Source organism: Rousettus aegyptiacus, unplaced genomic scaffold, assembly GCF_014176215.1.
Source record: "Rousettus aegyptiacus isolate mRouAeg1 unplaced genomic scaffold, mRouAeg1.p scaffold_m13_p_3, whole genome shotgun sequence".
Taxonomy (NCBI): domain Eukaryota; kingdom Metazoa; phylum Chordata; class Mammalia; order Chiroptera; family Pteropodidae; genus Rousettus; species Rousettus aegyptiacus.
Window position 1 is genome coordinate 126,328,143 of NW_023416306.1, and position 24,343 is coordinate 126,352,485.

At 32.4% G+C, this 24,343-nt stretch overlaps 1 protein-coding gene across 6 annotated transcripts in view; it reads left to right on the forward strand.

The window, feature by feature from the left end:
- Window positions 1-24,343, forward strand: part of TCF12 (transcription factor 12) — a 286,947-nt gene that overhangs the window by 115,147 nt on the left and 147,457 nt on the right. For 4 of the 6 annotated variants that reach the window (XM_016160437.2, XM_016160436.2, XM_016160438.2 and 1 more), the window contains exon 5: window positions 13,805-13,907. In XM_016160437.2, the coding sequence (XP_016015923.1) occupies window positions 13,805-13,907 (103 nt within the window). Of the gene's footprint in view, window positions 1-2,619; window positions 2,680-13,804; window positions 13,908-24,343 lie in introns of all 6 variants that reach the window. The other 2 variants (XM_036238494.1, XM_036238495.1) reach the window with 1 other exon arrangement.

The following is a 24,343-nucleotide window of genomic DNA, read 5'->3' on the forward strand; positions in this document are numbered from 1 at the left end:
CCCATTTGCAGTATCATAAGAGTTTTCAAAACTAGAAGATATATTAATTATTTACATCAAATTTTTTTTTTTTCTTAAATGAGAAAGTTTGAGATTTGGCTAACTTGTGATGTATGCTTTTGATACAAAATACACATGAGGTTTGGCCAGATAGTCTACGTAGTTAACGACAGACTCTGGCCTGGAACTTAGATATTCTGAATTTTGTGCTAGTAATTTTTAACCCCCTTACCCAACTCAAAGAATAACTCCTAAATTTTCTCTATATACTGAGGAAATGGGAAAAGAGAGAAGAGAAGGGTAAAAGAGAAGAAGATCTGCAGTTGATATCCACAAAGGGTACATGAGACATTATATGATTTTTTAAATTTTGCTTAGTAAGTTCAGTGTATTATAAGGCAGGATAGCATAGAATTTAAGAGTTTGATTATTGAAATCAGGCTGTCTGGATTCTATTTCTAGCACTCTTGCTTCCTAGCTGTATGACTGTGGGCATGTTACTTCTCTTTGCTTCAAACATTTTTTTCTTTTCCTTTTTTCGTTAGGGGGTTGGGTTCTAAGAATAACTACTTTGCTAATGTTCTGGACTGAGGCTTATTAGTGGAGAAGGGGAAAACCACTTATTTGGTAATGAGTTGGCTTTAAAATACTTGGGTTAGCTGTTGTATATGACTCAGCACAAAAAAATTTCAGGGACTTTTTATTAATGGATAAATAGTAGGTATGTTTTGAGGTCTTTAATTTTAATACGTACTATGACTGCTGCACAATGAAAGGATATGACGGTTCAGTTTATTTAAAACGCACCAGCAGTGGTCATTTCTCAGACCAGTTGTCAAGAATATACATGAATGGCAGCCTGATAAACCAGGTCAGGTAGCAAATGAAGATATGAGAATATAGAGATTCAGGAGTTGCTCTAGCCTTCTAAGAGTCATACACAAACTATAGATTGGGTACCTAGGATAAGGGAAACAAAAATAAAATAAAAGTTCAACTAGAGTAAACATACAGCTTTAGCTTCTCTGGAAATGAAAATGAGTCCACAAGGTTATTTGGATCAGTTTAATGTTACTTCTCTAGGAACTGCTGGACCATTTCTGCCAGATGTGTCTAAAGGAATCTTTTGCTCATTTCTTTCTCTATTCTTAGCAGGCATTCAGTATCTTTTCATTCGTGTGGAAGAGAATGACTAAGAGACACTCTATAATTTGATGGATAGTGAATTGGAGACAGGGTAATCAAGCCTTAGTTCCTCTCAAATGCTATCTATAAAAATACATAGAGGTCATTCTGATCCCAGGGAGAGTTACACTGGCTAGAGTTTTGGGAGAACATGGTATGTAGTTCATGTATATTTTATAATAAAGGCCTTGGGAATATCTAGGGGTAAAGAGAACCTGTAGTTTGCTTTTACCATCAAAACACAGTAGTAACATGAGAGGCACCATTATAAATAAGGATGGTAACATTGCCTGCCTGCTTTTAAGTAGTTTCTGATTTACTGTGGTCCCCAAGTTTAAGAAGCTGACATTTGTAAATGCACTCAGTTTCTGAAATAGAAGACGTGAATAAGTGTATGTCTTAGAGATTAGGAAATATGGTTAGAAATACAACTTATATTTACCTAAAGAGTTAAATTAATTATAAAACTTTAACTCTCTTAAAGCAACAAATAATTAATTAACAACTTAATTTCACTGATAACCACGAGATTGTAGGAAGGGAGAGATTACTTTGGGTGGTTAGAAAAGACTTAATAGTAGAGGAAATGTTTGAGTAAAATATATTATAGTACAGAAAATATTTATATGAGTAAGATTGAAAGGAAGATGACTTTCTGCAAATGTGAAATTATGGGACCATAATACAGAGGCTCCCAAATCACAAAATTTAGTTACTAGAAAATCAGCTTGCTTTGTAGTTGAGTAGTGTGATAAGGCAGATAACCTTTCTATAGGAGATATATAGTCTAGCCTTTGAGAAGTAGAAAGTCAATTAAAAATAGACTTTTATACAGGGAATGACACAAAGAGTTTTATAAAGATCAATATATTGTGGTATGAAGAATGGAACCAAAAAGGAGTGACAAAAGGAGTAATGAAGTAAGACTTAGACTAGGATGGTAGGATCAGGATCACAAAATAATGGAAAGAAGGGTGATTAAACAAAGGGAGAAAAAACTGGCACACTTGGTGACTGGGGAAGATATAAAATCATATAGACTTACTCCCCCCACAGAATGTTGATTCCTGAATTAAACTCCTTATGTTTTTTTTAGGCTTTGATAAGTTAGCTGTAGTTATGTTATGTAAGTACCAGATTGTCTAATTTTGATAGTTTTGCTTATAAATAGGAAATCTAGTTATATAAATAAAAATTAAATAAAATAGTTTTTACTTTATTGTCCCCCATTTGTCCACATTGATGGGTAATAAAGATTAGTGTTACTTTCTCTCCTTTAGAGTAGATATTTTCTTTCTCTAGATTGTTTGTTGTTTGCTATTTTTATTTTTGAAGGGAAAGTGGTGTAGGTTTTATAGCTACTAGGAGTTCAAATGCAATAATTAGAAAGGACACACAAATTTTGAAATAGTATTTTATGCCTCTTGATCTCAGGTGCAAAACACGAGATGAAGCAGTTAAATAGCAAAGCAAGACAGGAGGGACAGAATTAAAGTAAGTGTTTTCTATATATTGCATTTATGTTCCCATTAATCTCTGTTTTGTTATGTAACTGCTCCTTCTGAATATTCCGAATGTGAAAAAAACTATGGGTAAGAGAATGTTATATTCTAAAGTTAGGTTTAAATAAACCCATGAGGAAAATGTTTTTTACTTTTGGTTGTATTCAAAACAACAGCTGCCTATAAAATATAATTCTAATTTTTTTAGATAAGAAAATAATTGCGTTAAAATGATATAAACTCCTTTAAATTCCTTGCCAACAAATATTTAAAATGAAAGTAATCATATACCTATCAGTTTGTCCACTTTTCCATTTTAAGCCAGTCAAACCTTTAGTTTTTTCAAGTGTAGTTGTTATTCCAGGGACAGTGCCTACTGAGATGCTCTAGTCTAACGTAGATCTTTTGGAAAGAGCCTTTATGTCAGTTTCTTGCCTCATTGTGATTTTCACTTAACTTTGTATGCCTCTGAAATAGCATCTTTATCAGAATTGATCTTTATAATTCTCCTTTTTTTAAAAATCTTCTCATTATTTAGCCTTTAAATTTAACAAGAAGTCAAAACATTAATCTTTGAATCTCATGTCCGTTTTTGTAATAGTTGAGGTCTTACTTTTTGATACCTTTATATTTGTTTCCTATAAATTTAGATATTTCTTATTCATGAAAATATAATAAAGGATAAATTCTGGCTGAAAACATTTTTAGGCCTGCATTGCCTATTTTTATTAATAACAATAATCATAACAGGCATTTTTCACAATATAGTTTAAAACCTTTTACCTGTTGTTTATCCCAAGCTTTACACTAGCTTACCAAGAAGTCATTTTTAAAATCTTGTCCACCATTTTAGAGGTTGAGGAAATTGAGGCTCAGAGAAAACTTCCCAGATATAAACATCTAAAACTAGTGTATAACTCTAAATTACTGTCCCTTTCTATCAATATCACACTCGCCAAAGTAGAAAAAGACCCCAAAACTGTTGTTATTTCTACTTGTCCAGGACTTTACAGACAGATACTCAAAAAGTTGTAAGATGATGAGATGACCATCATTATTTATCAAAATATTATTCATGTTTTACATGTAAAAAAAAACCCCATAAGTCATGGAATAAATCAAATAAGTTTGCTTCCTGGTTTCATCACTATATTTGACCTTGGAAAAGATAAAATACTTAATTTCTGAGCCTCAGAAATTTCTCATCTGCAAAGAGATTTATCTCATAAGAAATGTGTAAGAATTAAATAGAGGACGTTTTACAAAACATTTAGCACAATATCTGGAATTTATTAAGTATCTGTAAGTGTTTCTCTTTTTATATCCTGTCTCATGAAAAGTATATAGATCCATTCTGATACAAACCATAATAGGAATTTTGGAAGTCTTAGATGCTCCTTAGAGAGGAAGCTGTTTTGAATTCCTAGAGTATAGCCTGAACAAGATGAGGACCTATTACAGTTTTTAAATACTCATCAGTAGGTTCTATAAATCATAAAAAGTAAATTATGTTTACAAAATTAAAATTATTGAAAAAGTTTATTGCATTACAGATTTGAAGATTTGAATATTTTTTGGGGGGGAATAGATATCCTAGATTCTTATAAATGTAGATTCTAAAATCTAAAATTTACTAGGCTGTAAGTTACTTAAATCTGTTTTAAAGGATATCTACGTTACAAGGTAGTTTTGAGATCCAAATGAGATTGTGTGTCAGAGACTTAACATGATCAATTAATTTTAGTTCGTTTTATAGTGTACTATTATTGTCATGTATTCTAACATTTTTATTCTTGAGTATAACAAGTTTGGAAGGTTTTCCTTCAACATAATTAACTGGTGCTTAATCTTCTGTGCTTTAAATGAAATAATTATCTGAATGTGGTTTTACACTATAAACAAAGTGCAATTTTTTACGTGGAGCATACCATATTCTTGGTGTTTAATATGGGAAATTATTTTGTGATTAAGCAATACTGTATCAGCTGTCCTGAACCAAATATCTTCTCTGCATTGGTGATGCCATTACATCTCACTGAGTTTGTATTTTTCTGAGTTCATGCTCTGTAAAAATTATTCTTGATTTCTCATTAACCCTACCTTACTCTTAGATCACTTTTCCTCAGTATTTTTTTTCCCAGTTTCAAATCTTCAGTTGTCTCTTGGACTTTGTATTTTTGTTTGTAGTCTATTCACATTTTTTCTTCCACTTCTTTCATTCATGAAGTATTAAGATTCCACTGTTTTTCTAGTCCTGGGATTATTTGGGCAAACAAAAATAATTAGTCTACATACCCTGGTGAATTGCTTCCTCTTTTTTTCCTTATCAGTATGGCTAGAGGCTTATCTATTTTACTGACATTCTCAAAGAACTTGTTTTTAGTTTCATTGGCTTTTTCCTATTTTTTTTTTATTATGTTTGATTTCTACTTTTACCTTTACTTTGAATTTAATTTGCTTTTTACTTTTTAGTTCGTTAAGTTGGGAATTGAGGCCATCGATTTGAGACCTTTCATCTTTTTCTAACAAGTGTTTTAATACTATAAATTGTCCTCTCACCATAGTGTTATCTGCATCCCATATTTTGCTGTCGTGTTTTCATTTCATTCAATTCAAAATACTTTATAAATCTCCTGCTGATTTTCCCTTGACCCATGAATTATTTACAAATGCACTAATTTTGAAACATTTGGAGGATTCTCTAGAGGTACTTTTTTTTTTATTACTGATATTTAATTAAATTCTGTTATTAGAGAACATACTTTGTTTTAGTTCTCTTTGTAGATCTATATTTCTGTCTGGTATTATTTTCTTTTTGACTGAAGGACTTTCTTTAACATTTCTCATTGTGTAGGTCTGGTGCTAATGAAGTTTTACATCTTCCATGTTTCTGAAATATTCTTCATTTTTGTTACTAGGTGTGGAGTTCTAGGTTGAGATATCTTCTCTTTTTCTCTCCTGCCCCCCTTAGCAGTCATAGGATTCACTTTGTTTCCACTTTCTCAAAGATTACTGTCCAGTGTCTCAAAACCGTTTAATATATTTTGTTTAGATTTTTGATTATTTCAACTTTGAAGGTTAACCCAGTCACTGTTATTCCATCCAGTCTGGAAGTGGAGGTGGAAATGAAATTCTTAGCCATGCTTATCTGATAGGGACCATGTATTCGATTCATCAATGAAATTACTAGGAGTAGCACATTACGAGTGAATGGAGAAATGAAGTCTGCAGTATTTGCTTTTCCTGTACAATACTGAAAGTGTAAGCTTATTTAAGAGATCCTTGGAATTTTTATACCCATTTGATATTGTGCAGTTGCTTTCCTTGCTACAAATTTACCCCCAAAATTTGTCTGTGAGTATTTTGTAATTGGAAGCCAAAAAGGTGTCCTTTATTATAGTGAGGTTAGATTCTGCCATTGAATAGCTGCATGATCTTAGCCATGACCCTTGACTTTCCTGAATCTTTCTTCCCCATTTTTAAATGAAGTCTCTGTCTTAAATAGTTTTCAACAAGCAACTCCAAATTCTGACTTGGTATTGGTAATGAGAGTTCATGATTTATTTTAAAACGTAGTAAATACAGTTAACCTTTGAACAACATGGATTTTAACTGCACAGGTCTACTTATATGCCCCTCATCCACCATGTTGTTCAAGGGTCAATTGTACTCTAATCCAGCAGTTTACCTAGTATGTTCCAGGGACCTTGGGTTACCCCAAGATCCTCTTAGACTATTTGCAAGGTCAAAACTACTTTCATGATACTATTAAGACTGTATTTGCCATTTCAGTCTTATTCTTTCCTGAGTGTACTGTGGAATTACCATATACTACATAATATGTGATGATGCTTTGCTCTGATAGTTCTTGTGTTTTTAAAATTTCTCAAGATTAATTTCTAACATGGTAAATATTAGTGGATATGTCCCACATAAACAATAGCTCTTTGGATTCTCAATATTTATTAAGACAAAAATTTTTTTATACAAGAGGTCCTGAGACTGTAGGAGTTCTTAGACCTTGAAAATGCTGGCCTAATGGAAAGTATTCACTATTTAAGTGTGTACTCTATTGCCATATGTCTTGGTGCTAGAGTTTAAAAAAAAAAAAATAGTGACTAACTTAAGTTATCTGCTGACATAGTTCCAAGTTTAAATCAGTTCTCTACCACTCCATGACTTTGGGAAAGTTATTTAAATTCTCTAAGAGAAAATTTCCTCACCTGTGAGGTGGGGAAAATCTAGTATCTGTATATAGTTTAAATGAACTGATACAATACATAAAAGCCCTTAATACAGTGCTGGCATATATTATATCAGTTAATTTATTTAGTAAGTACTCAATGAAAGTTAGCAGTGATGATTGTGATGCCACAGAGGTTTGCTCATTGACATTTTTGTTTTCTAGTAATCAACATGTTTCATTCTGCTTTAGGGCATTCTTAGTAAATATTTATGCTATTTCTTTGCCTTTCTGGCAATGCTCATTCTGCTTTGTGTTCCTATTTGAAGCTGTGCTATTATATTGCCATCTTCTAAACTATTCATACCCAACCCAGGAGTTTAACTTGGAAGTTGGCAGACCGGCTTAGGCTTTTTAAAAAAATTTCACTGGTTGTGCCATCTTGTCCCTTAGACTAATAGGGAGTTTAATAATACTAACATAGAGTAATAATGTGGAACAGTGGGAAGCTTCTTGCTGGCACTTGATAATTCAGAGTTTGAATCCGTTTTGTAATCTTTGTTACTCTGAGCTTTAGCGTTTTAATATGTAAAATGAGACCAGTCTTTGTTACATTTGCCTGTTAGTTTTAGAATCCCCTGTGAATTAATATGAAGTATATGGCATTCTTATTAATTCCAGCTCTGCCAGTCCCTTACTTCCACATTTTTAGCAGGACACTCAACTGGTGTGTCTTCATCTGTATGGTAGGTAAAATGAAGGAACTATATGATGTCCTCAGCCATTAAAATTCTCCTATTCTGTGAAACAGCTGGACTCAGTAATATATATATTTTTTTGCTTTTCCTGTTTCAATAAATGTATGTTTTCCTGTGATACCTAGAGATGTTTTGATTTCTCCATATATAAAGAATGAACTTTAAATGGCCTAAAATACAGAAACTTTTTTGCTTATAAACTCTCCAACACAACAAAAGCTACAAGCTGGACCAAAAGAGCATCAACTCTGATTGCTTCTAACAGATGGCATTAGCAGTTACTTTGATAAATTTGTGAAGATGGATGGGCTCAAGTTAGAACTGAACCTGTGTGAACTTTTTTAGGTGATCCTCTGGAACCTCATGTTCAAAAGTATTTCATGCCATTGTAGTAAGCAGCATTTCATGTATCTGTCATATTTTCTAAGGATCCTTTCCCCTTTTAAAAGATTTTGATTCTCCCTTGCCATTCACTCATAACAATTCAAGAGTTGTTCTTTAATCTGGGTTCATAGTAGTTCCATGAAGTTATCCTTAGCATTAATAAATAAAAGTTACTCTGAGAAGTTCATTCTTTCAAGAAAAACTTAAGCATTTACTTACATGCAAAAGTTCTGTGCTGGTTTCTTTTGGGATCATAAAAGAAAAAATAAAATGTTCTCGCCCTTTTGGAATTTCTGGATCTGAATGACAGAATCCATTTCTCTGTTAAAAAAATTCTATTATATGTTAGCATCTGACCTATTAATTAATAACATAACCTTAACATATTGAATATTAGGTAGCTTTTTCATATGTAGACCTGATTCATTAACAGTGAGCATTATTCATTTTTATTCATTCATTAAATTAACAAATTTTATTAGTCATGTACTATGAGCGCATTAATGTGCTTGTCACTATTGATAAAGTAAGAAGTGATATAGACACAGTTCATCTCAGGTAACAGACTATTGTGTTAACCCACCTGTCTTTTTCATAGGTGTATTTAACTGAGAGACAATCACATTCAAGAATTTGTTTAAAAAGTATACCTTATTTTCTAGACATTTATTTTGGTATTTATCATAGGAGTAAATAAAAAATGCAACAGGACTTTTATTTCTTTTTTAAACTTCATTTTTTATTTCTATTTATCTTTATTTCCATTTTACTTAATTTTGAGGTACGACCATTCATTTATATCCAGGCCTTGTCCAGAGCTTTCTGGTGGCTTAGACTTTGTCTAATTCTACTGGTTTTGACCACTTAAAAGCTATAGGATTTCAAGAGTTGTGATGAAATCTTGTGGCTTTTTGAATACCAATATTTCTGTGTTTACTTCTTTCATCCAGTTAGATAAGCTAGTACCTTAGCCTTTTTTCTGCTAGTTATTGGGTGTTCTATGGAAAAACTGATTGAACCTTTTTAATATCTCAAGCCTTGTAGCATTTAAAAGATTTAGCGCTAAAATCTCCCGTCTGCCATTTATTGAGCACCAGCTATGTATGTGCCGGCCATTGTTTTGAGGATGTAATTGTGGAAGAAGCAGACACAGTTCCTGCTTTCTCCGAATGTGTAAGACAAATCTCTGAGATTATAATAATGGTTATTAGCATTTATTGTGTGCTTACTACATGCCAGGTACTTTTCCAGTTGCTACATATTTTAACTCAATTAATGCTTACAACAACTTATAAGATGAAGATAGTATTGTTATTATCCCTAGTTTATAGATAAGGAAACTGAGGCAAGAAAGATTACATTGCCCCAAGTCACATAGCTAGTGTATGGTAAAGATGGAATTTATATCTGCTAGTCTGGCTACAAAAATTCCAGATTTATCCAGTATGCTGTACTGTGCAATTATAACAGATAATTATGGTATAATTTAAATGGATAATTAAATAGGTAATTTCAGTAAGTATGAGCAGTGATATGATGGAAATGCTTTCTGCCGTAGGAGCTCAGAATGATTTCACTCAATATGCTAGAGTCAAGGAAAGCTCTTCTGAGGCAGTATATGTATCGAATGAGCTCCCTTACTTCTTTTTAACTATTGGAAAGAATTGGAAAGAGTATCTTAAAATAGAAATAGACAGTGGCTTTCATGCAGAGAAATAACAACATAGGTTAGAAAAATCATGAGTCTGTTCTCAACTTGGGAACGCTCTCTGGTGATTGCACCTTATTTGTTAGTTGGATGAAATAAATTGTTAAATTAGCTATTTAAAAAATTAAAGGAAATTTTTTTGTATTTTTGAGGAGACAAACCAGAGAAGAAAACTATTACATAAATAATACTAGGTGCTTTTATCATATTGTAGCAGGGATTAACATTTCTAAATTCTGTACCATGAAATGAGCATAGAGAAAAGTACAAAATGCATTATATAAAACATTTTATAATGTTAAAGCTTTTACGAAGTATTATATATTCATAGATAGGATTATTTAAGATATACAAATTAAAGTGTAATTTAGACAGGTTTTAAGACAAAATTAAACAGTTTTGTGATCTATGTATCAAATGATTTTATCAGTTATTAATCTTTTGAGAGCTTTTCATTTTTATTATAAGACAGGAACAGTAATTTTTTAGGGTGTATTTGGGAATATTTTTGTGGTCAGTAGCAAGCATGCTATCGTGAAAAAGCTACTATGGTAGATGGTTCTGGTAGTATTGCTCTGTTCTTCATAGTTTATAGTGTTTATTATCTCTCACGTATGAAACTCGTTTTTATTATAGGTTATTGTCATGGTAAAAACATTTTAAGAGTCCAGGGGGTCAGATTTGACAATTTTTGTTAGTATAGTAACACTCTATCAATTTAAAGTACGCACCATGATTGTCCTGTATTTAATGGTCTCACTGGTTTACTTCCTGTATATTCCAAAATTGAAATAGCATTCATTATTCAGTAGTATTGGCTGATTTACTTAGGCTCCATCTTAACAATAGCTTCCTTGGTTTTTGTCCTTTCTCATCACTCCAGTGCCTCTCAACCCTCCCACCCCTCCCACCGGCTAAGTCACCTTCCCTTTGTTTTCTCCAGCCATTTGATATTCTAGCAGGTCACACTCACTGCATTATTCTGCTTCCTTCACTGCTATTCTGTCAGCCCCATACTTACATATGTAAAAATATTTTGTTATTCTGATTACTTTAGATTTTTTTGTTAACTGTGGGATTTCTTTCTAATTTGTATTTACCTGGAAACTTCTGGTGTTTAATATGGTTCAGGGGTGTGTAGGGGTGGGGAGGGACCTGGCTATTGCCTGTATAGACTTGAGTTTTACCCCTCTTCCATGTGAAAAAGATCTCGATTTCCAGATTGTGCAAGTTCTTCCTACTAGAAGTGTGGTACGTGGACCAGTAGCATCAATATCAACTGTATGTTAGAACTGCAGAATCTCAGCCCCAGCTCAACACTTTATACTTCTTAATCTGTATTTTAACAAGACCTCCAGTAAATTGACGTGAACACTAAAGTTGGCAAAGCACCGTTCTAGGTATCATCCAGCTAGTGGACACATTAACATGCTAACTGATAGATATTTGTATCTTTCTAAAACTTATCTTGAACATGAGACCTTTAGTGATGTTATTTAAACATTTGTAAATTATTTTGTAAATACTAATCATGGTTCACCAAAAGTTATATCCTGGCTGGATATCACCACTGCTGTGTGGAATGGAAGAAATGACAAAATTAATCTCTAACAGTAGCCAGGCCCAGTCTTTTAAGTGAGGATTTGGTATATATTAGATCTAAAACTATGACAAACATTTATAAGTTTGGTTTCTTTGTTTCTTCTCCAACATCAGTTTGCATCTGTAGATGAAGAACTATCTCTTTCTTGCCTCTTAGACTATGGCTCTTTGTGAAAATTATATACACTAAGACAAACCTTTGAGGTGTAGGGAAAACTGTTCAAATTACTATTTAATTTTTATGTTAAATAGGCAAAATTTCATGTTACTGAAATTCGATATATTCCTTAATATATCACACACACACAATTTATGAATAAATAGATATTGAGGATCCATATTCAAAATCTTGCTTGTATGTGATAGAGTTTATAGACTCCTTCTATGTGGTAGAATATGACAATCTTATTAAAATTTTAATTTTAATTAAAAATTTTTATGAAACTCTGTGAGTGGCCTGGGATATAATCTTGTAGTAAATTCTATACTATGCCTTGCTGTATGTAGGTGCATATGGATAAGGAACAGTGCTATCATTTTTATATAGTTGCTAGTAAAGTAATTGTTTTATAGTCAAAGCACATATTAATAGAGGCTTAGAGACAGATTCTTTATGCTACTACATGTAATCTATGCAGTTAATACACTATTTGTGTATGATCAGTTGATGATACCCTAAACTTAGATTTATTTCTATATTTGTGCTTTAGGAAATAGTTTTTAAAAATTCAATTATTTTATTTTTAACACATAAAGGAAAAAAATTCTTTTTATTGTACTTCAAGAATGAAAGGAACTGAGAGCATACAAAATTAGCATTCAAATCAAGTGTGAATAATGTGGCCCACCTATGAATGCATTTCTGTTGTCATTTTTTAGAGTAATGGTATTGTTTAATGATAATAAACAATATTTCAATGAATGTTTTGTATGTTTCAGTGTCTTCTTTCAACTATATGCCTAAGGATGGCAGTGAGAGGGAGTGACAGAGAGAAACACCTAGATGTATGTGAGAAAGCAGTATGTAATATAGCAATTTAAGAATGTTAAGTTTTAAGCAAGAAAAGTAAACTCCAAAGAGAGTGACCTTAGCTAGGAGCCATTATGTTTTGTATATAGTTTTTGCTGTGTGTGGCTGTGACAGACATCACCATGGTTTTGGTTGCCAGAGGACACCCTTGTGGTCATAACCAAGTTGTAAATGTCACCGAGATTCTTCTTGAATGTCTATCATATATATCAGTGATTCTAAAGTAGATAAAAACGAAACAAAGATCCATTTGGGAGTTAGCACTCCCCGAAGATTAGTTTTAAAACAGAACAGCAGAAGGAGTTGTGACATGCATTCATAAGCAATTGTAATGATTTGACAGTTATTTAGCCCTAAGTTCCTAGCTTTTTGGTTGAACTGACAGCATGTCTGCAAAGATAGTGAGGCCTGTTTCAGCCCCATTAATGTCTTCTTGAATATTATCCTGCAGTCTGGGTAGTGATAAATGTTTAGTGATTGATGATTTTATAGTCCCAGGGGATTCTGGGTGGTTTCTGGTTTGTGTGAGCCAGGGCAGTTTTCTTTCTTATTTGGCCCTCTTGTTAGTGTTTCTGATCTTTACGAAAATTGTTTGAAGTAGGCTGAAGGGTAGGTATATCTGCAGTTTTAATTAATAGCTAGAGTTCGAAGCCTTATTTAGAAACAATATGATTTCAGAAGCAACACTCAGTACGTGTAAGAGTCTGAGAACCAGAACAGTTTTTAATCCGCAAAGCTTTTGTAACACTTTATTTGTAATTTTATTCTCTTTTTCTTCTCTTTTAAAAAACATAAGGAGAAATTTAATAACAATTATTGTGAAAAATAACATTAGCTTTATTTTCATCATTTGCAGTTTCATTTTTCAGATTCTTAAGAATTTAAATCAGCTATTTTTAGTAAGTGTTTACCTTTTTTACATGGCTCACTTTCTGTGAGAATATGACTTATACTAGTATTAAAAGGAATATAAACAGATTTTTGCTAAATACTTACTTGCCATTTAGTAGAGGACTTATTTCTAATTTGTTGATTATGGATTATTTTCAGTATTATACGTAAAACTTGTAATTGCTTAACCATTTATTGGTAGGGTATGGAGGCAGAGAGAGGAGGATAGAGATAAACATTTTAATAATTTATTACAACTCAGAAATACATTTCCTTAGTGCATCCTTTTTTAAAAGAAGATTTATAGAACTTTCTTCTTGGATGTAAAGAGATCACAGGGCTAATTTTCTTTAAGGTGAATAAAGGAATCTTTTTTTTAATTCTAAAACCTTAAAAGTAATAAAAGAAGCATTTCTGTTTAGTTTTTCAAGTAATAAACAAGAAACTTGGTTAGGAATGACCATTCGTAAATCTGTATATTAATTAGATGAGTGTCATTATGCTCAATTAGCAGGACTGCCAAATAATCTCTTTAATACTCCGGTCTTTTTTTTCCCCTAGGGTTTTACAGACAGTCCTCATTACAGTGATCACTTGAATGACAGTCGATTAGGGGCCCATGAAGGCTTGTCCCCAACACCTTTCATGAACTCAAATCTGATGGGTAAGTTGGTAATTTTCTGCAAGTCGTCTTCACAAAGCCTCTTTGGTCAGAGACATATTTTATCCCCTTGTCTAGGAAGGACACATAAGTATCTAAGAAGAAAGTTCCTCATTTTCTAAGGGCATCTGGACTTTTCTGTTCAGCTCAGTTTGAGGAGCAAGCATCCAGAAATGTGGGTCCTTCTTTTAGAGCATTATTATCATTGTTATCAAAAAAGAAAGCAGCAGTGTTTAACTCTCAGTTTCAGCAGTGTATTTATGACATAAGCCTTGTATGTTTTCTGCTTTCTGGGCAGAGAAGCATTTCTGAGACATTTGTAATTTACTATTTGTCTTAACAGTTGTATCTTTATGATAATTAAAAACAGAACAAAGCCATGATTTTAGGCAGATTTTACTCCCGCTGGACAATATTTTCTTTTGGCACTCTGATTAAAACTTAATAGTATATTTAGATGTTGCAGCATTTGTTTTAAGCACTTGCATTCATATTGGAGATTTTAAGTTTTGTTCTGTAATAGTAAAGTTGTACTTTGAAGGATATTAACTTCCACCGAAACCTAATTATTTTAGCAAAACCTTTAAGGTTAGCCATTCTCTGTATCTCCCCTTTATTTCCTGTAAGATACCCCTCCATCACTCACTCCCATTCTCCCTCCCCTTTATCTTTCTCATATGAAAGTTTATAGGTGGTCAGTCTAAAATGATAAACCCAAGCATTTTTTAAAAATCAGTTTGGATACCTCTCTCTTTTTTTTATTGATAATTTTATTTTTCTGCAGAACGTGACTCAAAAGAATCTCTGTTTTATAACATTTTTCCTTCTTGCTTATGCTGGGGCTGAGTACATTACAGAAGCTTTATTTAATCCGTTTTTTTACTGGTTGTTGGTGGCATCATATAAATATGGAAGGTTTGTGTAATTGTCACTGATTTCATTCCTTATTCTATTTCTTAAGGACGTGACCTATATTGTGATCTTAGAATTGTCCTTTTAAGACACAGCCATGATAATCTAAGTGGATTACCCAAATCCAAAATCCTGGTGGTCTGCAATTTCTTTATAAATGATTTTGCTTTACACAGTCTTTATTTATTTTCTTTATCTTTTATCAAGTGTTGAGGAAACAGAGTCTGATATTTTAGTGTGAATTTTGCCTAAGGCAGTTACAAGTCTAAAGCCAGAATCATTGAGTGTGACATAAGGGTAAAATATCTAATCAGTGATAAAACTTGTGTTTAAAATGACAGTTTATTTCAACATAAATGCAAATAAAAATCCTGGTATTAAATACATTATCATTCCAGATTAAAATCAGAATTTATACTAATAAATTTAGAACACAATATTTATATTTGCATTTGACCAGGGAAAACTTTATAATTTATTTTTTAAATTTTCTGTTGAGCTTACCATCAAAATAAAATAGATATGACACTCCAAGTAATTTCTTTTTGTCTTACAGCTTTTCCCTAAGTAGCATTTAATTTATAGTAAATGTGGCAGAGCAAGCTATAATCAGTGTTTTTGTAATTTCAGTTTGAATTAAGCTTTCTTAATTGAGGCTGTAAGTCTGAATTGTGAAAAATCAGAAATTGTCCTTTTTTATATTTATATTCTTACCTTTATTCTTAGTTCATATAGATGACTCATAAGCCCGGAAGAATTTTATCATTAGCACAGCATTTGAGTCAAGGCTACTGTTAAAATTGTGGGGTAAGCGTGGGAATTAAATGAATTCTAAGAAGTATGTGTCGGTCACTTGCTCTAAGCAGCTGTTTACTAAAAATATTTCTGTAATTCAATTTGAGGTAACATTTTTTTAGTTGGAGCAATTATGAGCATGTACTTGTTGGTTTCTTGAGTTTACAGTAATTATTAGAATACTTTTAATAGTCATCCAAAGAATACTTTTAATAGTCATGCTAATAGTCTTCAGCATCTAAAATAAGTCTTGGGGGAAAAAAATACCTCAGATTTTTAAACAGATCGATCTTTTCACAGTACAAATTTTAAAAATCTGCATTCATCTGAACCACATTGTATAAGCAGTAAGGTACAACTTTGCATATTCATTGTAAATTTGAAAACAAATTTTAAAAATGTTAATTTACTTATAAGAAATAGGGAAACAATCCTGAAAAGATTAGATAGATATATGTTCAAAAGCATTTCACTGGTCATTGGCAATAGCTGATTTACTATACTTCCTTCCCTTTATTGTCAGTAAAAATGATCAAATGAGGCAGTAATAATTTAGTCTAAGCAATCAACATGACAATTGCTTTTTGAAATAGATGTCTTTTAAATGGTAGAGCAGTTCTATACAGCAACAGGCATTCCCACTTGATGTGAGCATAAGTAATTGAACTATTAGATTCTCAAAATATGGGTTTATAGCACTTGGTAGAGTTACAGTGGATAGATTCACTTTTCTAACCATTGACAATTTAAGGGAGTTTCAGGCTAAAAACTGTTGTTAAAGTACGACCAAAATGTGTATGGTAGTATTAAGAGCATTTGGAATTCTTAATACCTAATCATCATAACAGGTAACACTTCAGAATGCCACAGTGAATGATGAATGCTCAGAAACAGTTAAAGCTAATAGGAAAGCAGTAACATATTTCATCATTGCTGCACACATATAAAAACACCATTAACGGGGCGGGGGCGGGGTTGATTATATGTCTAGGGAATGTTGTTATTTTTTGTCTTATGTTCAGCTATAATAAGCACATTTGCCTGAAGAAAGAGTGGATTATAAAGTGCCACTATCTTTCATGATGGAGCTCTCAAATACTTTAATGATTTTGCACACTGCAAAAAATGAGAAATTTTGTCTAACAAGAGTTGATAATGATTCAATAATGAACAATTTACCACAGAAACATGCATTTCTATATTCATTTAGATATTTTGAAGTGTTTTATATAGGAAGTAAAGCTATTATGTTAGATCAGTTTGTATTTCCTTTTTAATGAATTCCAGAATTATCCAGTTGATTTGTCAATATGGAAAAAGGGCATTTCTTATGTTTCAAGTTGAAATAAGTACATCCATTTGGCATATCACTGAGTAATTAGCATAAAACAGTTTTATACTCTATTATAGTGAAACTCAAATCTTTGACAATAGCTATGAATTGCAGTAGTATCTCCAAATATTCTTATCTATTTTTAGCTTCTTCCAGCTTTGTTCCATTTCTCTAACCTTGGACCCCCTCATTAATTTCAGTAATATTTGCTTTCCTTTACCTATTGTTGATTAGATGTATTTTTGGCGATGGTAGTACTAGTTAATTAATTGAACGTAGAAATGAATTATTTCATAGAATTGCCTACCTTCAATTCCCAAAGGATTGTGGAATGAATTACTCTCATCTTTTGACCCCTCCACTTTTACCAAAGCTTTACTTATTTTAAATATTGTGTGCAGGTGTTGTCAATGGGAAATTTAAGATGAAATATTACCTTCAATTTTCCTTTTTTTCCCTGAGACCTTTAGTTGTATTCCTTTTTGAAACCAATTTTGCTTCTACAGATGTTTTATTAATATTTTGTCTTTTAAAGAGTGGAAGCAGTGTGTGGTAGTATATGAAAAAATGCAGGGCTGAGTGTCAGGGGATCTGGATTTTAATCCAGATCTTGAAAATTACCTTTCTGATAGAGTACACTGGCTAGTCTCAAAGATTTCCTGCGGCTCTAGAATTTCATAATTCTGTAATCTAATGTATCTTTATATGTTCAGCCTGAAAAAGGCTACAGCTAACATTGTAATTGCTGTTTTGCAATTGATAAAATTAAGGCACAGGAAAATTAAGTATTTTTTTTCCTGAGATTACAAAGCCAATAATTGGCAAAACTGAATGTTAAACCTATGTCTCCTGACGTCCAGTCCAGTGTTCTTTCGTTAGGTACATTAGGTTTTTAAGGTACTTGTTTTTTTTTTATAAAATGCTTCTTAGTTTTTACTAGCTCAGCATTTTCCTAAACTATAATTGTGAAAACACTGGTCTTGAGAGATGACCATGAGAAAAAGGTTCCATAGTGATGTAACTTTGGAAAACATGTACATTATGTGTTCTCTCAGAGATTCAGATTGTACTTTGGGATATTACAGGATACCTTGTACCTTAATGGTTTAGAGTGTTTTCTTTCAATGCACGTATCCATTTTATTTGTAATACTCTGTTCCTGGCAACATCATTCCTTTCTATATCCCTACCCTGCTTCCACAGCCTGAAAAGCAGCCTCTTTCCATAGTTAAAATGGCTTTTGATAGCCATTCTTTTTAAGCTGCGATGAGCCAGAGATGAACTAATGGCGTCTTTCCTACGCATTCTGGGAGAGACCAAACTACTGCTAATGCCTCACTTTGAAAGAGGTTCTACAGTTTTAAGGGTACTCCTATATAGACTTAGGTCCTTTTTATCTAAGAGTAGTTAGTTCTGGAGTGAATTACTTAAAAGAATTACTTAGAATTACTTAAAAGATGCCAAGATTTCAGAAGATAGAGGGGAAAATTATTTGAGGCTTTATTTTGAAAATTAACTAAAATGAGAAAGTAGTATTAACAAATCGAACAATAATTTATATTACCCGCTAGGTCTTAAGTGAACAAAGAGTGAATCATTGAGATTTTGAACATTTTTTTTCTTCAGAAAATTGTATAGTAATATAGAAATGTCTTTTACTTCACATTTGAACCTTGTTGATTTTCTCTTCGGTTATTAACTGACTCTAATGCACTTAGGTCCTAATCTGTTGATGGCTCTTGTGTTTGATTAAATGGTTCTTTTAACATCACCTTCAAGGACATCATGAAATTTTTAGTCTCTTGTATAATATTCAACTTTCAGTGAATTTCTTTTGTATTTGCTTTGCCTTATGAAATATTTAGCAAAAGATTGACCAACAATGCCATTGACTCTGGCCTGAGATAGCCACACCAACTATGAAGAATATTTTACTGGGATTTTTATTTTTTAAGTTACCTGGTCACTAGTGAATATTTTCATGAGATCACAACATGGACTTAACTCTGTAGCATTAAAAACCGGTAACACTAGGGACTCATGTAAGGAGGACCACCTTTATTTTTGTATACCCAATCCATTTGTTTATCATCACTAGTGTGTATGTGCTCTATGATCAATAATAATCTTTACTGATCTTCACAGTTTTATTATGGGTCAATGGCATAGATCCGATAAATGGTTCTTTTAAAATCTTCCCATTGTTTGTGTCTAATTCTAGGCAAGTGAATGAACTCTGAGGGTATTCTGACTGAGTTCTGCCTCTATGGGGTGGATGACAAAGGCTGTGGCTGCCTGGTTAGTAGGGATCAAAAGGATGATTTTGTTTAAAAAGAAACTTTTATAAACGTTACTGTTTTCCTAGATTATCCATACCATGACACACGGTTAAGAATTTGGGGCACTATTTTGATTAGGAAAACTTCTAGAGCAGCATTATCAGATCATACCTTCTATTTGGTAGCATTTTGGATTCAGCATTTATGGTTATAATGATGCTTTTATCATTTACTATAGGTTTTCCGAGTGTTTTGTTAAATATAAATGCTTAATACTGACATTCTCATAGACCATTTCAGCTGGACTGGCTCTTAGAGGTTTTCTAGCTAAGTGGTTCTCGATTTGGGAGTGCTGATATATATAGATTGATATATATATAGTTATCATAAAGACTATAAGTAGAGAGGTACAACTGAGTATGAGGGTGTTATTTCCCCTACCCAGGAGACTCTGGAACCTCTTTCAAAATGAACAGTTAGTATTAGTTTGGTTTGTGGTCACAATGTTTATGCAAGTTTTAATTAGTCACCAAGTAAAAGTGAAATTTAAAAAATTTGAAAAGCATATCCTCAGTTGCTTTGGTTTAAATTTGTAAAAATGTTACTGTTTGAGGTATTCTTGACATTTATCCTTCAGTTGTATAGGTTTTTTACTATGTTGCTGTTTTTCAATATGCCTCAAATGTTAAGAGAGGGCCCTCAAAAGACTATTGCTTATTTTGAGTGTCGACCTAACATTTTTATAATCTTTAGATCTCAGCCTTTAAAAAAAAGTATCTTTCGCTTTTCATACCTCAGGGATTTTTTTTTTTTTTTTTCTACTTTCTAGTCGAATTTGTTTCATTGTTTTTGCTATTTGAGATTTTAGGTTTTATGAACACTAGAACTTGCCATTGTACCTGTATTTTAGGGTTCGTGTGTGTGTGTGATTTTACATAATTCTTTCCTCTTGAAAAAAATTTTTTTTGGCTATTGCCATGTACATGGTGTGGTGTGATGTAACAGTCATTGTTATATTACATACTTGTTTTTTACTTTGAGAATACTTCTGGAGGATTGTCAGACTCCGCAGATTGTACGACATTTTGTATGACATTTCTAGGGAGTCACAATTAAATAGTAGTAGAGTATAAGGACATTTAACAGCAAATTAAATCAGTTTATATAGTTGTAAATTTGATTAATTTCTATTACATCTTTTCTATACTGGTCCCTGAGATCAGGGCTCAGCAAACTTTTCTGAAAACGCCAGATAGTAAATAGTTTAGGGTTTGCAGCCCAGGAGGCAAAAATCAATGATATTATGGTAGATACTTATATAAACATTTAAAAATGTAAAAAACTATTTTAGTTCATGGGCTATAAAAATGACAGTTGGTCGCCTGGCTTTATTCTACAGGCTATATAGTTTGTCAATCTTGTTCTAGATGATGCTTTAACAAAAATACTTCAAACAGTAGTAACCCTATCAATTTGTTGAGGAGGTAATAAATCTGTGGAACACCCCAAGGTTTTGTGGTGGTGGATTATTTCTAAAATTATTTCAAAATTCTCAAGTTTCTTATTGAGTTATTTTCCTGTAGCTTTTGTCTTTAAATATGATTGATAGTTAGCTTTTTAGGCAAATGTCAGAATTCCTTCATTCGAAATTCTGTTTTTTCATTAGTTTTCTATAATATGAAAATTTTAAAAAACTGCTTATCAAATAGCAATATAAAATTATAGTTGTGATGAATTGAACTACCTCATTAGGAGAGGAAAAAGTGAAAATTAGATAACTCAGTAGCGATGTGGTAGTAGGGCAACTCTTTAGAGAGAAATATTCAGAGAATAGCTGTGGAGAAGAGTCTATAGAGAGAATATGTGATAAGAAGCTAGTGTGAGAATGGCACAATCATCAGAAAAGTATACTGTTGCTTTAATGCTTTAGTGAGAATCTACATTCTTGAATTTGGAATTTCCCCAAAGAGAGTGTACAATAAAAATATTATAACATTTCCTAGGCTTGTATCTGAAGAATTTTTTGTCAGATAAATGTAAATTATGGATTTTTATTGTATTTTATAGAATATGTACTTAAAATTTTTCACATACAGTGCTTAATAATTTGTGTTTGAGAAATTTTCTGATTTGATGTGGTATTCATCTTTAAGGCTGTCTTCTATCCGAATATTTTAAGAAGAAATGCAGTGCTCTAGTTATAATTTTTACAAAATTTTGCTCAGGCTTACAGAAAGTGAAATATGCTCACATTAGTTGTTCGTACAGACTAATGAGTTTCAAGAAAATAAGTTGTGCAGGGCACTTTTACTCTTACCTTGTTTGTGTACGTGTGCATGCACACCTGTATGTTTAGACAAGGTAGGAACTTCTTAAGTATAGGCTTTTGTTTTATTTCATTTTGCAGTAAGATTTCAATTAGATGTCTTAAAAATGTAAATAGTATCTTTAGTTGTTTTATACAAAGTTATTAGAAAACATATCTTCAGATAGTAGAGCAAGTGTAGAGCATAGTAGAGCAGGTGTTTGCTTGTACTTTACTTTTTCTCTAGAGATATTGTAGGAATATATGTATATGTACATTCATAATTTGAATGTTGTATATGTCATCTATTTTTGTTTATATCTTTCTTTTAATCTGTCTCTGATCTTTTGGTCAAATTGTTGCACTGAATAGTTTTAGGACATTGCAACTCATCTGACCTTCCTAACTGTTTTCTTTATGTAATGTGTGTTTAACTTTCCAATTTACCATGACACCTTTGGAAGGAAAACAGTACTCCAAACATACTTATGAAGATGAATTTATATCCCTATTAAAAAAAAATACATTATGTGTCTTCTTAACTCCATCAGGAAGAAATTTCACCTGGGAAGTAATTGAAATTTTACATTGGGGATGTAAAATTGTATAGCCCTTCCAGAAGACATTTTGGCAATTCATTATGAAACTAAAAATGTAATTACCATAGAATTCAGCAATTGTACTCTTGAACATTTATCCCAGAAAAATGAAAACTTATGTTCCAACAAAAACTTAAACATGAGTGTTTATAGCACTTGTATTCTTAACAGCCAAAAACTGGAGAAACAATCCAGTGTCCGTCATTAGATAAATGTTAAGCAAACCAGTACATTTATACCGTGGAGTACGATTCGGCAATAAAAAAAGATTGAACTATTAATTCATTAACAGTTTAGATTGATCTTGAGTTAATTAGGCTGAATGAAGAAAAAAGCCACTCTCTAATTTCATAACCGTATGATTGCATCTGTATACTACTCTTGAAATGGCCAAATGACAGAATTGAGAACAATCGGTTTCCAGGACTTAAGGAGACAGTTGGGTGTGGTTATAAAAGGGCGACACAAGGGATACTTATGCTGATGGAACTGTTGTCTATGATGATTGTGGTAATGGATACATGAACCTACACCAGTAAAAGAAGCTAGGGACATCTGAATATGATCAGTAGATTCTATCAATGTCAATATTCTGGTTGCAATGTTGCAAAGTGGGAAAAATATTGTAAAAGGTGCACAGAATCTCTCCATTATTTCTTACAACTGCATGTAAATCTAGTTATCTCAAAAGAAAAGTTAATTAAAAAGTAGATACCTGAATATATAAATAAATTAATTGAAAGAAATAAAAAATTGTAGGAGAGTAAATATGGTAATATAAGAGAGAAGAGAGAAGAGACAGGTCAGAGATGTGCAGAGATTATTTTTCTAGAAACATTTCTGATAGAAATTATACCAAAATAGTCACCCCTGTGGCTTTTTAAGTCACTGAAAATTTATATTTTTTAGGTAAATATGTCTCTCGAACTTTAATTTTTAGAAAAGTGTACAACTTTAATAAGTGGTATCAGCAAGTGAGAAGAATCTTTTTGTTATGCTTCTGGGCAGTAGGGACTGGGAAACATCAAAGGTCAAAACCCTTGTGTGTGTTCTTGAGGACATTGACAACTTGATAACATTGATAACATCAAAAGCAAGATAACCTATATTTTAGAATTGAATATTTTATGGAAAAATATCAGCAAGAGGGCAGTAGATAAACAATTGGTGCCTGGAGTGAGGGAAAGATAATAAGCGTGTCAGAGTAAAGCATTGAAAGGTCCCAAAGTTCATTCTTTAGTGATAAACTTTACCCTTGTCACCTTTTTCACCCCTACCCACCTCTGCCCCGCAGAGACGAAGTTAGAAAGATGCAACAACAAATTTTGTCTGGGCTTGTCCTTACTTTTACTTGAGTGAGAAATAAGATTTAAGGATTAGGATGAATGCCATCTATAAACTCAATTGGATGTTAAAAATTCCCTCCTCTCCCCTAAAATGTTAATCCTTCTTAGGAAATTCTTGTGCAGTTTTCAGTTAACAAGTTACAATAAACTCTCTCCACAGGAAGAGTTTGAGAATCTAGGTAAGGGTATTCTGATGGTCCCTGTAGTTAAGTATTTTAGGAAACAAGTCTCTTCAAAAGAAGTGCTGGCTTGGAGTCTCTTGAAGTAAATGTGGGGGAGAACAGAGGAGCGTTCGTGGAAATAGATTTGAGAAAAACATCAGTAGGCTAGTTCGTAACTTCCTCTTGGATTTTAAAAAATTCTACCCAATTTGCCAAATTTTTCCTAAGCTTTTAAAAATAATCATACTTTTAAATATGTGTACAAAGAGCCAGTAATAAATAAAAATATACTTCTGTGTTGTAAAATATTTTGTGTCATTTGTGAAAAGCAAAGGCTATAAATGTGGATATTTTAAAATCATAATAAATGATGGTACATTATAAATTTAAAGTTTTTAGAAATATTTTTATATGATTAGTATAGAAATGTGGATGAGTCATTGGGGGCAGATTTTTTGCATATGTGAAAGCTGAAGTAAAAACAAACCATTCCATACTTTAAAGAGGTTTAAGATAAAGTGGCTAAATCTCAAATATCTCTTTTTGGTTCATTGTGTCAGTTAATCTGGCAGTAGGGTATATTTATCTACTGTGAAGCCCACTGATGCATGTAAAGCTAAGCAGAGTACAATTTTCCCCAGCGAGTCTTCTTTCTCTGGGCATTTGTAGCTGTGCTTCAGTGTGTAGGGGTCAGCTAGGGAAAGCTAGC